At 48.2% G+C, this 15,992-nt stretch overlaps 1 protein-coding gene across 5 annotated transcripts; it reads left to right on the top strand.

Moving 5' to 3' along the window:
- Nucleotides 1-8,974: 8,974 nt before the first annotated feature.
- On the top strand, nucleotides 8,975-15,500 carry SLC37A4 (solute carrier family 37 member 4). 5 transcript variants are annotated; one of them, XM_060304167.1, is made up of 10 exons: nucleotides 8,975-9,099; nucleotides 10,311-10,652; nucleotides 11,520-11,752; nucleotides 12,069-12,312; nucleotides 12,807-12,965; nucleotides 13,211-13,296; nucleotides 13,812-13,925; nucleotides 14,123-14,188; nucleotides 14,551-14,689; nucleotides 14,800-15,500. In XM_060304167.1, the coding sequence occupies exons 2-10, from the start codon at nucleotides 10,505-10,507 to the stop codon at nucleotides 14,964-14,966; spliced, it is 1,356 nt and encodes a 451-aa protein (XP_060160150.1). In that variant the 5' UTR covers nucleotides 8,975-9,099; nucleotides 10,311-10,504; the 3' UTR covers nucleotides 14,967-15,500. The 5 variants fall into 5 exon arrangements, with proteins under 5 accessions (XP_060160150.1, XP_060160151.1, XP_060160154.1 ...); XM_060304168.1 differs by lacking the exon at nucleotides 8,975-9,099 and adding an exon at nucleotides 9,156-9,705; XM_060304170.1 differs by lacking the exon at nucleotides 8,975-9,099 and having other exon boundaries at nucleotides 10,509-10,652; nucleotides 11,489-11,752.
- Nucleotides 15,501-15,992: the final 492 nt, after the last annotated feature.

Raw genomic sequence — 15,992 nt, 5'->3', positions numbered from 1 at the left:
TTAAATTTATTTATCTATTTTTATTTTTGGCTGTGTTGGGTCTTCGTTGCTGCGCCCGGGCTTTCTCTAGTTGTGGCAAGAGGGGGCTACTCTTCATTGCGGTGTGCGGACTTCTCCTTGCAGTGGCTTCTCCTGTTGTGGAGCACAGGCTCTAGGCACTCAAGCTTCAGTAGTTGTGGCACACGCACTCAGTAGTTGTGGCTCGCAGGCTCTAGAGCGCAGGCTCAGTAGTTGTGGTGCACAGGATTAGTTGCTCCGCGGTATGTAGGATATTCCTGGACCAGGGCTTGAACCTGTGTCCCCTGCATTGGCAGGTGGATTCTTAACCACTGCGCCACCAGGGAAGTCCCAGATATATCTTTATTATTATTATTATTTATTTTGGGGGGCTGCATTGGGTCTTAGTTGAGGCATGAGGGATATTTCATTGAGGCGCGTGGGCTCTTCGTTGTGGTACATGGGCTTCTCTCTAGTTGTGGTGTGCAGGTTTTCTCTTTTTTAGTTGTGGCATGCAGGCTCCAGGGCCCGTGGGCTCTGTAGTTTGTGGCACACAGGCTCTCTAGTTGAGGCGCATATGCTCAGTAGTTGTGGTGCACTGGGCTTATTTGCCCCGTGGCATGTGGGATCTTAGTTCCCCGACCAGGGATCCAACCTGCATCCCCTGCATTGGAAGGTGGATTCTTTACCACTGGACCACCAGGGAAGTCACTATTATTATTTTTTAATTAATTTATTATTTATTTGGTTGCGCTGGGTCTTAGTTTTGGCATGCAGGCTCCTTAGTTGTGGCATGTGAACCCTTAGTTTCGGCATGCATGTAGGATCTAGTTCCCTGACCAGGGATCGGACCCGGGCCCCCTGCATTGGTAGTGCAGAGTCTTAACCACTGTGCCACCAAGGAAGTCCCTCTTCAGTTATTTTTAAGATTGGAAAACACTGCCTCATCCAGAGACTAATCTAGTGGTTTTATTTTCTTCAATGGCACTCTTTAATCTATCTGGGGTTTATTCTTTGTGGGGTATGCAATAGAAATCTAAACGGATTTTTTTCTAAATAGCTAAACAATTATCTTACACCATTAATTAATTACCCCCCCCCAGTTGATTTGGGATGTCTTCCTTATCATGGCTTAAATTATACATGTGAAGGTCTGCTTCTAGTACTTCTTGCTCCTTTTAAATGCCTCGCTATGCTCTAAACCACATAATTACCATAATCTTACAATTGTTAATATTTGGCAGTAGAAATTCTCTTCTTTATTCTTTTTTTTTTTTAATTCATCAAGTTTCTTACTCTGATGTTACTTATTCTCCCAGATGATCCTTAAAACAATTTTGCCCAATTTCCAAGAAATCCTATTGGGATTTTGATTGGAATTGCTTTAAAAACCCCAAATGAAAGGAATTCCCTGGCAGTGCATTGGTTAGAACTCTACGCTTTCACTGCCTGGGTTCAATCCCTGGTTGGGGAACTAAGATCCCGCAAGCAGCGTGGCTGAAAAACAAAAAACTCCAGATGAATTTGGAAAGGATTGATGTTTTTACAGTATCAAAATCATAGTTTCTTTTTCAGGCATGTAGTATAATTTGCATTTATTCACGTTAGGTTTTATTATCCTGTAGCAAAGCCTGGTTACTTTTGGGGGATGTCATCGTCTTATTTCCTTTCCTTACTTTTCTTGGGAAATAAAGAGTGAGAAGACTAGCGTTTACGTCTCTACAATGTCCTGACCATAAGATGCTTTACAATGTTTTCTCATTTAATTCCCACAGTGATGCTGAGGTGGGTTAGATCGTCTATGTTTTATATGAGGGAACTGAAATGGGAGAAGGCAGGGAAATAACTTAGCATGACCCCTGGCTGAAAGGAGGTTGAGAATTGTAGTAGCTACGTTGGTGCTGCAGGCATTGAAGGCCTGTTAAACTCTATTTCTGGGCCATTTTCAGAGCTCTTGGCAGGTGTCTCTGTCCTCACATATGTGGCTGAGCAAACCTTGCCCAGACTTTCTAGCTCTGGCTGACCTCTGAGACCCATTCCCTTCCCCTCCGAGCCAACTAGCTGCATCAGCAGTGGCCCAGGCAAGATTCTGTGCCTACCTCTGCCTCTGAATCCCCATGGTTCCCTCTCTGGTAGGAACTTTTAGCACTTCCCATTGGAATTATGACTCTGTCCAGTTTCTACACCTTCCATCTATTGCTCCTCAACAGCAAGCTAATTCTTACCAAACAGTTCTTTGAGTGTTTCATGCCCCTCAGCCCAAAATCCTTAACTCTATAAAACATGTTTATGCTATAATAGAAAAAAAAATCAAGATATAAAAGTATTTAGATGGTGTGAATAATGTTCATCTAGCAATTTACTATTACCGTAGTGTTTTGTACCAAACACTTAGCTGGGTACAGTGGTAAAGGGGCCATAGTCCATCCTCAGGGATGGGTTATTTAAGTGTTGAGGACCCAATAGAAAAACACTTTTAAAAAATCTCACAGGGCTTCCCTGGTGGTGCAGTAGTTAAGAATCTGCCTGTCAATCATACACCATGATCAAGTGGGGTTTATTCCAGGAATGCAAGGATTCTTCAATATATGCAAATCAATCAATGTGATAAACCATATTAACAAACTGAAGGAGAAAAACCATATGATTATCTCAATAGATACAGAGAAAGCCTTCGACAAAATTCAACACCCATTTATGATAAAAACCCTGCAGAAAGTAGGCATAGACAGAACTTTCCTCAACATAATAAAGGCCATATATGACAAACCCACAGCCAACATCGTCCTCAATGGTGAAAAACTGAAAGCATTTCCACTAAGATCAGGAAAAAGACAAGGTTGCCCACTCTCATCACTCTTATTGAACATAGTTTTGGAAGTTTTAGCCACAGCAATCAGAGAAGAAAAGGAAATAAAAGGAATCCAAATCGGAAAAGAAGAAGTAAAGCTGTCACTGTTTGCAGATGACATGATACTTTACATAGAGAATCCTAAAGATGCCACCAGAAAACTACTAGAGCTAATCAATGAATTTGGCAAAGTAGAAGGATACAAAATTAATGCACAGAAATCTCTGGTATTCCTATACACTAATGATGAAAAATTTGAAAGTGAAATCAAGAAAACACTCCCATTTACCACTGTAACAAAAAGAATAAAATATCTAGGAATAAACCTACCTAAGGAGACAAAAGACCTGTATGCAGAAAATTATAAGACACTGATGAAAGAAATTAAAGATGATATAAATAGATGGAGAGATAAACCATGTTCTTGGATTGGAAGAGTCAACATTGTGAAAATGACTCTACTACCCAAAGCAATCTACAGCTTCAGTGCAATCCCTATCAAACTACCACTGGCAGTTTTCACAGAACTAGAACAAAAAATTTCACAATTTGGGCTTCCCTGGTGGTGCAGAGGTTGAGAGTCCGCCTGCCGATGCAGGGGACATGGGTTCGTGCCCCGGTCCAGGAAGATCCCACATGCTGCAGAGCGGCTGGGCCCGTGAGCCATGGCCGCTGAGCCTGCGCCTCCGGAGCCTGTGCTCCGCAACGGGAGAGGCCACAACGGTGAGGGGCCCGCATACCGCAAAAAACAAAAACAAAAACAAAAACAAAAAACAAAATTTCACAATTTGTATGGAAACACAGAAGACCCCGAATAGCCAAAGCAATCTTGAGAACGAAAAACGGACCTGGAGGAATCAGGCTCCCTGACTTCAGAATATACTACAAAGCTACAGTAATCAAGACAGTATGGGACTGGCACAAAAACAGAAAGATAGATCAATGGAACAGGATAGAAAGCCCAGAGATAAACCCACGCACATATGGTCACCTTATCTTTGATAAAGGAGGCAGGAATGTACAGTGGAGAAAGGACAGCCTCTTCAATAAGTGGTGCTGGGAAAACTGGACAGGTACATGTAAAAGTATGAGATTAGATCACTCCCTAACACCATACACAAAAATAAGCTCAAAATGGATTAAAGACCTAAATGTAAGGCCAGAAACTATCAAACTCTTAGAGGAAAACATAGGCAGAAGACTCTATGACATAAATCACAGCAAGATCCTTTTTGACCCACCTCCTAGAGAAATGGAAATAAAAACAAAAATAAACAAATGGGACCTAATGAAACTTCAAAGCTTTTGCACAACAAAGGAAACCATAAAGAAGATGAAAAGACAACCCTCAGAATGGGAGAAAATATTTGCAAACGAAGCAACTGACAAAGGATTAATCTCCAAAATTTATAAGCAGCTCATGCAGCTCAATAACAAAAAAACAAACAACCCAATCCAAAAATGGGCAGAAGACCTAAATAGACATTTCTCCAAAGAAGAGATACAGTTTGCCAACAAACACATGAAAGAATGCTCAACATCATTAATCATTAGAGAAATGCAAATCAAAACTACAATGAGATATCATCTCACACCAGTCAGAATGGCCATCATCAAAAAATCTAGAAACAATAAATGCTGGAGAGGGTGTGGAAGAAAGGGAACACTCTTGCACTGCTGGTGGGAATGTGAATTGATACAGCCACTATGGAGAATAGTATGGAAGTTCCTTAAAAAACTACAAATAGAACTACCATATGACCCAGCAATCCCCCTACTGGGCATATACCCTGAGAAAACTATAATTAAAAAAGAGTCATGTACTAAAATGTTCATTGCAGCTCTATTTACAATAGCCCGGAGATGGAAACAACCTAAGTGTCCATCATCAGATGAATGGATAAAGAAGATGTGGCACATATATAAAATGGAATATTACTCAGCCATAAAAAGAAATGAAATTGAGCTATTTGTAATGAGGTGGATAGACCTAGAGTCTGCCATACAGAGTGAAGTAAGTCAGAAAGAGAAAGACAAATACCGTATGCTAACACATATATATGGAATTTAAGAAAAAAAAATGTCATGAAGAACCTAGGGGTAAGACAGGAATAAAGACACAGACCTACTAGAGAATGGACTTGAGGATATGGGGAGAGGGAAGGGTAAGCTGTGACAAAGCGAGAGAGAGGCATGGACATATATACACTACCAAATGTAAGGTAGATAGCTAGTGGGAAGCAGCCGCATAGCACCGGGAGATCAGCTGGGTGCTTTGTGACCGCCTGGAGGGGTGGGATAGGGAGGGTGGGAGGGAGGGAGACGCAAGAGGGAAGAGATATGGGAACATATGTATATGTATAACTGATTCACTTTGTTATAAAGCAGAAACTAACACACCATTGTAAAGCAATTATACTCCAACAAAGATGCAAAAAAAAAAAAAAAGAATCTGCCTGTCAATTCAGGGGACACAGGTTCGATCCCTGGTCCGGGAAGATCCCACATGCCACAGAGCAACTAAGCCTATGCGCCACAACTACTGAGCCTGCTCTCTGGAGCCTGCGAGCCACAACTACTGAGCCCGTGTGCCACAGCTACTAAAGCCCGCGCGCCTAGAGCCCGTGCTCTGCAACAAGAGAAGCCACCGCAATGAGAAGCCCACACACCGCAACGAAGAGTAGCCCCCGCTCGCCGCAACTAGAGAAAGCCCGCGCACAGCAACAAAGATCCAACGCAGCCAAAAATAAATAAATAAATAAATAAATAAATAAATAAATAAATAAATAAAAAGAAGAATACCAACTCATAAATACATAAGGAATGATAGAGTGAAAAAATCTCCACTTTGCAACCACCATATTAATAAATGACTCAGGAAAGAATCATCAATAGATGATAAAACCACTGGGTGAAAGACTGTTGAAACAGGAGGATATATCTGTAGTATCAAAGTATGGTCCCACTATAGATTAGTAATTATAAAGAGGAAAAGTTTCCTCTAGTACAGAAATCAGGTGGACACCATTTTAACTAAATGATCAAATTCATCACATGCTTCCTGATGTGGTACACTGAGAAAGACACATTGTCATCTATACAGTACTTCTGCCAAAATTATTTAATATGATCCTTATTGCAAACACAGTCAGACAAATCCATATGAGGGACATTCTGCAGAACAACTGACCTGGATTTTTGAAGAATATTAAAATCATGAAAGATTTCTCTTTCTTTCCCTTTCTTCCTTCCTTCCTTCCTTCCTTCCTTCCTTCCTTCCTTCCTTCCTTTCCTTCCTTCCTTCCTTTAATGGGAAACTGATTTCTCTTTATTTAGGCCTTAGGAAGACAATTAAATTTGGTCACATATTACTTTTTTAAAAATCTAGTTTCAGGAGTTCCCTGGTGGTCTAGTGGTTAGGATTCTGGGCTTTCACTGCCATGGCCTAGGTTCAATCCCTGTTCCAGGAACTGAGATTCCACAAGCTGAGTGGCGTGGCCAAAAAAAAAGAAAAAAAATCTAGTTTTACACAGATAGGACCAAAGTATCAGAGAAATAATTTCTTCTGTAAAAACTGGCCAAACTTTATTAAAAAATCTAACATACAATGTAATTCAAATTATATAAAGACTGCTTGGGATCATAACAGTCTGAATGTATGACAGTTGCAATTCCATTCTAATAGGTGTGAAAAATATTTGCTCTCCTGTGGCTTTGGTCCAAAAGAGGTGAGCTGAATCTGCAAGAATAAAGTAAGTACCTGTGGACGAAGAATGTCGTATTCGTAAACAAAAGATGTTACAGCCATCAAGTCCTCAGCTTCATGCAGCCACCACCAACTGTGCATTCTGAGGGGATTCAAAGGAGAAAAATAGGATACTGGCCCAAAGAATTCATGTGCATACGAAAGGAATGATTTCAATGAGCCCAGACTCTTGCATCTTCCAATACATAGAAAAGTCCTATATTCATTAACTTGAGATGTCTGGTTTTTCTTTAATTAACAGTAATCGTTTGATGTTCTGACAACCTGGGTTTTGCCCATATATCCTGGCTCCTCCCTTACCTCTTGAGAGCAGTCCCTCAGAGCTATCTGAGAAGGCTGTCTTCCGGGCTTAAGTCCTCAGCAAGTCTACTGAATAAAACGCAATTCTCAACTTTTGTGTTGTGCATTTTTTTTCAGTCAACATACCTAGTCTTTCGCCAACATTAGTTTAGATTGCTATTGGTAGCAGAAATGTCCATGATGACTAGTTCTACTATAACAAAGTAAAATAAAAGAATTTTTTCTTTTGGCCACGGCGCGCGGCTTGTGGGATTCCCCGACCAGGGATAGAACCCGGGCCACAGGAGTGAAAGCACAGAGTCCTAACCACTGGACTGCCAGGAATTTCCAATTAAAGAATAGTTATCATGAACACATCACAGTATCAGATAAACTTTTTATAACAGAAAAGTATGAAGGAACAAAAAAAGATTAAGCAGATACCACAAACAAAAAAATAGTGTCTCCCCCATAACCCTATTTGAAGGGGCAGAAAGTGCAATTAGAGGTTTATTGATGCTAATATGAAAAGAAATTCAGTATTGTATTTATTTCTTATTTTATACAACTCTTACTCTTTATAACAATGTTTATAGTCACACCCATAAAAGTATGACCCATGGCATCCGAAAGCAAACACTCTGTAATTATTTAAAAGGGCCTTTAAAAAAAGTATAATACTGGGTTTCCCTGGTGGCGCAGTGGTTAAGAATCCGCCTGCCAAGGCAAGGAACAGGGGTTCGAGCTCTGGTTCGGGAAGATCCCACATGCCGTGGAACAACTAAGCCCGTGCGCCACAACTACTTAGTCTGTGCTCTAGAGCCCGAGAGCCACAACTACAGAAGCCTGCGCACCTAGAGCTTGTGCTCCGCCAACAAGAGAAGCCACTGCAATAAGAAGCCCGTGCACCACAGCGAAGAGTAGCCCCCGCTCACCGCAACCAGAGAAAGCCCGCGTGCAGCAAGGAAGACCCAACACAACCAAAAATAAAATAAATAAAATAAAAACAAATAAATTTATTTAAAAAAATTCAACTGAGAAAATTCTAAAAATCTTTTTGGCTTTATTCAACAATTTATGAATCAGGACACGTCCAATCTAGCAGCTAGAAAGGCGCTCTGAGGAGCTGTACAAAATGAAAGCCTTTTATAGATAGCAGGGAACAGGAACAAGGAATTAAACTAGGCAAAAAGCAGATTGGCTATTACCAGGTTACTTCGCTTTAGGGAATAGCAGGGGGGTCTAGAGGTAGATGACATAACTAGATAACTAGTGCTGAGCAGGCGATTCCTTTTTTATTTTCTTTTTTTGGCGGCACCACATGGCATGTGGGATCCTAGTTCCCCAACCAGGATCGAACCCAGGCCCCCTGCCTTGGAAGCACGGAGTCTTATCCACTGGACCGCCAGGGAAGTCCCAGGTGATTCCTGATTGACTTATTTAAGATTCCACTTCTGGGAGAGCCACAACTGTAATTAAGTCTCCCTTTGGTGATGTGGGGCTTAGCATAAGCAACATCATTTTGGACCTGTTGTGTTTTTAACATCACTCTAAAAGAGCTTTACTCTCAACTTTGAGGCACTTATTTCAGCAACTCTCTGATGGACTCTGTGAAAGCAATTATCTAAATTTTCTGAACTTGTATCTGAATCTTCTATTGAATCCTCACAACCACCCTATGAGGTTGGTAAGAAACTGGGGGCTCAGAGAGATTATTAATTACCCAGGGTCATGCTGTCAGAAGCAGTGCGTCCGGGATTCGAATTTAAGTTTACTCAGGGCCCATACTTTAAACACTCTGGCTATTTTGTTTTAACTCTGTCCGCAATAGTCTGACCACAGATAAATGTACAAATCGTGCTTACTGAGGACTGTATTAATTTCTTACAGAAAATACTGTGTTCTCTTACAAGATGTTTCCCAGACCGTGAACAACTCGGGAACAGTAACTGATAGTTGGAGGAACTCACTGATTTGGTTTGTCGAATGCCATCAGTTAAGAAGGGAACGTACGACTCCAGCCCCTAAGGGGCGCTGTCTTCGCCCAACGACCAGCGAGACCCGCAGTCTTATATGAAAACGTTTGTGGGTGGCCTCGGCTCTCGGGACTGGAAGACGCAGGCGGAGTCCCCGCCCCACTCTGGGCGCACGCGCATGCGCCCGCCGGGCCCCGCCCCATGCCACTCCAGCTCCCACCTCAGTTCAGGTAGGGGGGCAGTGTGCGGGGGAGGGGCGTCGCCTGGGGGCGGGGCTGGAGCGGGAGTCTCAACTGTTGCGGCTCCATTGTTGGAGGCCCAACTTCCAATCCAACCGGGAGCAGTTTCTGAGGCTGCCGGTTCTGGGGTGGAGGCAATTGCTGGGTCCGGGAGCAGCACGCTCCCTCTCCTTTATGTCGCACGAGTCCAGGGGTCTCCCCTGCGCTTGGGCCCCCGTCCATTCGCAGCCGGAGTCGGGTGTCCTGGGTAGCTTGAGGACACGGGGCTGGGCAGGAGCCGAGAGCCCGCCGCCTCGCTCCCTCCTCCCCCTTCTTGCCGCTTGGCCCCACCCCGCCTGGCCGAGCCACTCGGCGCCGGAAGCGAGGGGCCTCCGGGGCCTACGTGTGGCACCCTGCTCCGCTTGCGCCCACGCCTTCTGTTCCAATTGCCTTCCCAACCGAGCGGCAAAGCCGGGGGCGTGTTGCCGGGGCCCTGGGAAGTGGGGCGCATGAGCACTGTGCCTGGAGTCCGTCGCTGCGCCTTCCCGCCCACGGGGCGTCCGGTCACGGTCCCTGAAGCCCCAGCCTGCCGGACCGGAATCCATACTGACGTCAAGGGTAAAGGCGACCAGAGGCATCTGAGTGGCACAACCAGGACCCCTGCCCCTAGTGGGGCTTTCGGTGTGCAACCGAAAGTGGGTCCTGAGCAGGGAACTTCCTTCCCCCGCCCCTTGCTTACAGTTCTGCAACTGTCAATATAACAGTTACACCCTACCGTGTGCTAAGCATCAGGAGTTACAGGGCTTGAGGTCAGCTCTGGAAGACTTGAAAGTGAGGTTGTTGGGGGTAGGTGTCTGAGTGTGTGTGTGCGTGTGCGTGTGTAGAAACTAACCCAGAACCTAGTGCAGTGCCTCTCAACCAGTAAGCCCTAATAAACCTTCGCGGAATGAATGAGAAGGTAGGTGGATGAGGGAGCCGGGCTAGAGAGGGCAGCTCTACTCATCCCAACCCTGCCTCCCCTGAGCGCAAGCCGACAAAAATAATTAGGTTAAGCCTTTAATCACAGCTGGTTTCACGGGCAGGACAGGGAAGAGCCGGGAAAGACAGCAATCCTGGGGACACACGGTGCTGGCCTGGCTCATGGACACTGCCTCCCTCTCGGACGCCCTCCAGGCCCCCACAGCTTGGGCGTCAGTAATCTCCTGTTTTCTTGTCTCCCTCAGGACACCGGGTTCCCTAGGAGCCGCCCCAGGCTTAATGATTGTCCAGAAGGTGCCTATAAAGGGAGCCTGGGAGGCTGGGTGGAGGAGGGAGCAGAAAAAGCCCAACTCAGCAGATCTGAGCACTTGAGAGCCTCAATCAGGAGCTGTGGTCAGAGGCTCTGTGTCCCGGCCAGTAGGGCCTGCTCTTTCCCACCATGGCGGCCCGAGGCTACGGCTATTACCGCACTGTGATCTTCTCGGCCATGTTTGGAGGCTACAGCCTGTACTACTTCAACCGCAAGACCTTCTCTTTTGTCATGCCGTCGCTGGTGGAGGAGGTCCCTCTGGACAAGGATGACTTGGGTGAGCCCTGGCAGGGCAGGGAGGGGTGGGCCCAGGAACACAGGACCAGCAGGACAAGTTGGGTGTTTGTGCCGTGTGGTGGGTACAGGCATGCAGTGTGTGTGTGGAGTGTCTGCACAGCAGATGCCAGGAGACAGTGCATGTGCCGGATGAGGCGGCTCTGAGATCCATGTCTGTGGGCACAGGTAAAGGACTGTGGGTATGGTCTAAGCATGTCTGAGGGCTGCTTGTCTGGTGTGTGTGTGTGTGTGTGTGTGTGCACGCCCGCCTGTGACTAACACGTGTCCCCAGAGGCACTGTGTGTTAGAGGGATTCTGAGCACAGTTTCTGCATCTGTGTGGGTGCAGGCTAAGACCACAGGGTGAGTGCTGGCCACTGACATTGTGAGCACTGGGAACTGGGGAGTTGGTGCAATGACTCCATGTGGCCTAGCAGGCTACCCTTCAGGAGGAATAAGGTCCCTGACTCCAATTCTAAGCCTTTTGCCCCATGTTCTGAGGTGGGGCAACAGAACTGCCGGAGACCCTGGGTTGGCATCCACGGTGAGGGAGAAATCAGGCATATGAGAATCCCATGGAGGAGGGCTGTCCTGCCCCCTGACAGCTGCTGCTGGAACTCTCCAAGAGGCTGAAAAGTCATGGGTCAGCCTGGGGCTAGTGCTGATGGAGAGGCGGGAGGAGTAGCCTGGCCCCATGAATGAACGTCAGGATTCCAACACAGGCCCCTCCTATTCATCTAGGAAGGAACCAGTCTCACCCTGCCAGGCACCTCTACACACCTGACCCCATGCCTTCCTCCCCGCTCCTTTGCCTCTGCCCTGGCCCCTAACCCCCCAGGTGTCCTGCTCCCTGCTCCCCTCCCCTGCAGGGCTCATCACCAGCAGCCAGTCGGCAGCCTACGCCATCAGCAAGTTTGTGAGCGGGGTGCTGTCTGACCAGATGAGTGCTCGTTGGCTCTTTTCTTCCGGGCTTCTCCTGGTTGGCCTGGTCAACGTAGTCTTTTCCTGGAGCTCCGCAGTACCCGTCTTTGCTGCTCTCTGGTTCCTCAATGGCCTGGCACAGGGGCTGGGCTGGCCCCCATGTGGCAAGGTCCTGCGGAAGGTGAGTGTCTGCTTCCAAGGAGCTGGTTCAGATTGGCAGAGAGGACACCTAAAGAGCATGTGGGCACACTGGCACCTCCACCCCCAACCAGAGCAGGTTCCTCAGGCGTTCCAGTCCAGCTCCTGTTGCTTGTCAAGATATTTTAGGAGGCTGAACGTGGTGGGATCAGGTGGCAGATGAGGGAATTGGCCCTGCCAAGTAGAAGAGCCCTCTCCCTCATCCCTGTAATGTGAGCTTCTGGGTCTGCCCCACCTGACCCTCACCTTCAATATGGACTGTAGGCTGAGCAACTACTCTGTCCCCCTCTGCCCCACAGTGGTTTGAGCCATCTCAATTTGGCACTTGGTGGGCCGTCCTATCAACAAGCATGAACCTGGCTGGAGGGCTGGGCCCCATCCTGGCAACCATCCTCGCCCAGAGCTATAGCTGGCGCAGCACGCTGGCCCTGTCTGGGGCACTGTGTGTGGTTGTCTCCTTCCTCTGTCTCCTGCTCATCCACAATGAACCTGCTGATGTTGGACTCCGCAACCTGGACCCCACCCCCTCCAAGGGCAAGAAGGGTGAGTACGCACGAAAGCCGACCCCTAGGGAACCTTCATTCATCATTCACCTGGCAGATTTTCATTGAGGACTGCCTGTATGCCTGGCCCTGTACTAGCTAATGGATGTCGGGATGGTGATGGAGAGTGGGTGAGGAGTAAATAAAACTCCATCCTGAGAGGCAGTTAAGTACCAGACAAGTGGCAGAGCCAACAAATGCTATGACTCATGTTATAGCCTAGTCCTTCCTTACAAGAGAGCCAGAGTTCCCTGTGTGGACAGCATCCTAAGCTTAAGTGGCTTGGGTGCTTTCCTCCATCCCCGCTGGTCCTCAGGTTCTCTTTCATTCGTTGAGACTTGCAGTGGAGAAGAGAGGGCAGAACAGTGGGTGAGGGGGACCTTGCTGCTGATCCTTGGCTATGTGGACGGACTCTGCCCCTATGGCTAGTTAATGTGTGGTGGGGGCAGGGCAGCCTGAGCAGAGTCCTGAAGCCTGGCCTCCTCCCACCCCCAGGCTCCCTGAAGGAGGAGAGTACCTTACAGCAGCTGCTGCTGACCCCCTACCTGTGGGTGCTCTCCACTGGCTACCTTGTGGTGTTTGGAGTAAAGACGTGCTGTACTGACTGGGGCCAGTTCTTCCTTATCCAGGAGAGAGGACAGTCAGCCCTCGTGGGTGAGACGAGTGTTGGGATGCGGCAGGCCTAGGGAGCAGGAGCCAATGCATGGGATGGGAAATTCAGACCCGCTTCCCTTTATCCTTTCTTCTTTCCCTGAGGCCGGGCAGTACTCAGGCAGCTGTGGCCAGTCACCCTTGGGGACCTTGTACCTCTCTGGGTTGAAGTCAGTCTGGGACAACCCCAAGGTGTAACACCTTTCCACCCTTCCTTTCCCTCTTCCCACCACAACTCCCCACTGCAGGCAGCTCCTACATGAGTGCCCTGGAGGTTGGGGGCCTTGTAGGCAGCATCGCAGCTGGCTACCTGTCAGACCGGGCCATGGCCAAGGTGAGTGGGCAGAAGGGACAGGAAGGAGGAGGGTCCCTTTAAATCTTCCCAGCATGACTGGGACAGGCACCAGAGAGGTAGGAGCCCTGGGGCACAGGCAGCTTGGCATATGCTGGTTTAGGTTGGGTGAGGTGGGAATGATTCCAGGCTACTCTTCTTTGCTGGGGATGTAGAGATGAGGCTCTTGGGGGAAAGGGTTTTAACTGATGTCAAGGAGAGCCAGAGTTTCTCTCCGCCTAGCTTCTCCACAGCCCCAGGGAAACTGGGGCTGGGGAAGGACTGGATGCAGCCTGCCACCACGTGTCCCCAAGCCTGCCCCAAGTGGAGGAAGGGATGTTGTGGAGTTTGGCCTCAGAACATAATAAGCAGGTCCCAGGACCTCCCAGAGCTGCCTTGGGCCAAGAACTGCAACGGGATTGCCAAAGACCTGTCAGCAGAGGTCTGCCGTGTCAGCGTCCAGGGGTGAGGGTTCTCTGCTGCTCCTGGGGCCTGATGTTGCCCGACTGTGTCCACAGGCGCGGCTGTCCATGTACGGGAGCCCCCGCCATGGCTTGCTGCTGTTCATGATGGCTGGCATGACAGTGTCCATGTACCTCTTCCGGGTAACTGTGACCAGTGACTCCCCCAAGGTAAATAAACAGGGACTGGCCCACGTCAGGGACAAGGATGAGAAAGCAAGGGCCACTGACTCTGTCTCCCTCTCCCTGGTCTTTCTCTGCTTCTGATTGCCCTTTTCAGTTGTCTGTACCTCCATTCCCCTCCTCTGTACTCTGATGCCCCTCCTTGACTCTGGGCCTAGTTTCTTCTCCTCCCTATGCTCCTCTAGGATGTTGCTTTCTGGACTCCGGCTCTTCACCCTCTCGCTGAGCTCACAGGCTTTACAGAGCATGAGGTGCCCTATCTTTATCTCTGGTTTTCCTCTTGTTGTGTCTCACCTTTGTCCTACCGCCTCTGCCTTGCCCTTAGCCAATCCAGCTTGTACAAATCCTGAGGAGACAGCATCTCACTTGGAGGGATGGCTCCTGAACCTCCCTCCCCTACCTGCACAGGCCCCTGTGTTGGCTGAATGTGGCCCGCACTCCTCTAGCTCTGCAGTCAGCTGTGCTGGGAAGTGGTGTGTGTGGGAGTCACTTACTGTCTGCTTTTACTACAATTATTTGTTCCTGGGGCCAAGCATTCCTCTATCCAATGGCAGGGGTAGGTAGGCAGGAGGCCTTCTCAGACTTTAAATGCTACCCTGCACTGCCCTTGCAGCTCTGGATCCTGGTGTTGGGAGCTGTGTTTGGTTTCTCCTCTTATGGTCCCATTGCCTTGTTCGGAGTTATAGCCAATGAGAGTGCCCCTCCCAACTTGTGTGGCACCTCCCATGCCATTGTGGGACTCATGGCCAATGGTAAGTGATACCCCCACTGATGCCTCGCACACAAGCCAGCTAGGGGCTGGAACAAGCCCCACTGGCTCTATCCTCACAATGACTCAGGCTCTTCCCCTCCTCCCTGACAGTGGGCGGCTTTCTGGCTGGGTTGCCCTTCAGCACCATTGCGAAGCATTACAGCTGGAGCACAGCGTTCTGGGTGGCTGAAGTGATCTGTGCAGCCAGCACAGGTGCCTTCTTCCTTCTACGAAACATCCGCACCAAGATGGGCCGAGTGCCCAAGAAGGCTGAGTGAAGACAGTGCAGGCTCTGGAGCATCCTGTCCCACTTGTGGCCTCTCCCCTCCATTGGGGTGGGGGAAGGGAGGGAGGGGACTATCTGACTAGCACCTTTGACTTTCCCTTTCTGCTCCTTTTCCCTCACCCAAGTGGCGCTGGAAGTTATCAGTGGCTAATGAGGCACCAGCTTCCCATCTGATCTCTATTTAAAAGACAACCTTTGTTCTTGGACTCCGTTAGCTCCTATTTCCTGGCTTCAAAGAGGAAACCCCTGCACTCAGGGAGTCTCCTGTATCCTTCTCCCTCTCTTGGGCCCTGCCCTGTCCCCATCCCACCCCATCCTCACCTGAGGTGAGGCTCCTCCTGCAGCAGCAGGGCAGCAATGGCCCAGGACTTCTGCCCTGAGGCCTCTCAGCAGGGGGCAGCTGCTCCTGCCAATACCTTGGACTCCAGGGGAAGAGGGTCACTCTCACCAATACCCAGGGTACAGTAGGGGGGTATGGATGGGAGAGTAGAAAGACTTGTTATAGAAAATTAAAACTAGATTTGATACTAAACCCTGTCAGTGAGTCATTCTTTCAAAAAGGGTAGTACAGGGACTTCCCTGGTGGCGCAGTGGTTAAGACTCCGTGCTCCCAATGCAGGGGGCCCGGGTTCGATCCCTGGCCAAGGAACTAGATCCCACATGCATGCTGCAACTAGGAGTTTGCATGCCACAACTAAGGAGCCCGCCTGCTGCAACTAAGACCTGGCGCAACCAAATAGAGAAATAAATAAATAAAATAAATATTTTTAAAAAAACAGAGTACTTCTCAAAAAAAAAAAAAGTGGAGGTAATACAAGCCAGAGATAGATTTTTTGGGGAAATACTCCCTTAATACCTGCTTTTTCCAACCCAGAAGAGAGAGACTTCATTCCCCTGGAAGGGAAAGCTAAAGTGTAGATGGACTCCTTTAAGCTCATGTCTCTACCGCCTTCAACTTCATACTGCATAATTCAATGAACATTTTGAAGATGAAACTACTGGGTGCCAGGCAGGTTAA

The sequence above is a fragment of the Globicephala melas genome, chromosome 8 (assembly GCF_963455315.2).
Source record: "Globicephala melas chromosome 8, mGloMel1.2, whole genome shotgun sequence".
NCBI lineage: Eukaryota > Metazoa > Chordata > Mammalia > Artiodactyla > Delphinidae > Globicephala > Globicephala melas.
Note: the sequence above shows the minus strand (reverse complement) of the source record. Positions and strands in the feature narration are given on the sequence as shown.

Coding starts and splice junctions, on each gene's coding strand:
- SLC37A4 (XM_060304167.1), top strand. CDS start 10,505: ATGGCGGCCCGAGGCTACGGCTATTACCGCACTGTGATCTTCTCGGCC. Junction 10,653..11,519: donor TCTGGACAAGGATGACTTGG/GTGAGCCCTGGC, acceptor CCTCCCCTGCAG/GGCTCATCACCAGCAGCCAG. Junction 13,297..13,811: donor CAGACCGGGCCATGGCCAAG/GTGAGTGGGCAG, acceptor CTGTGTCCACAG/GCGCGGCTGTCCATGTACGG.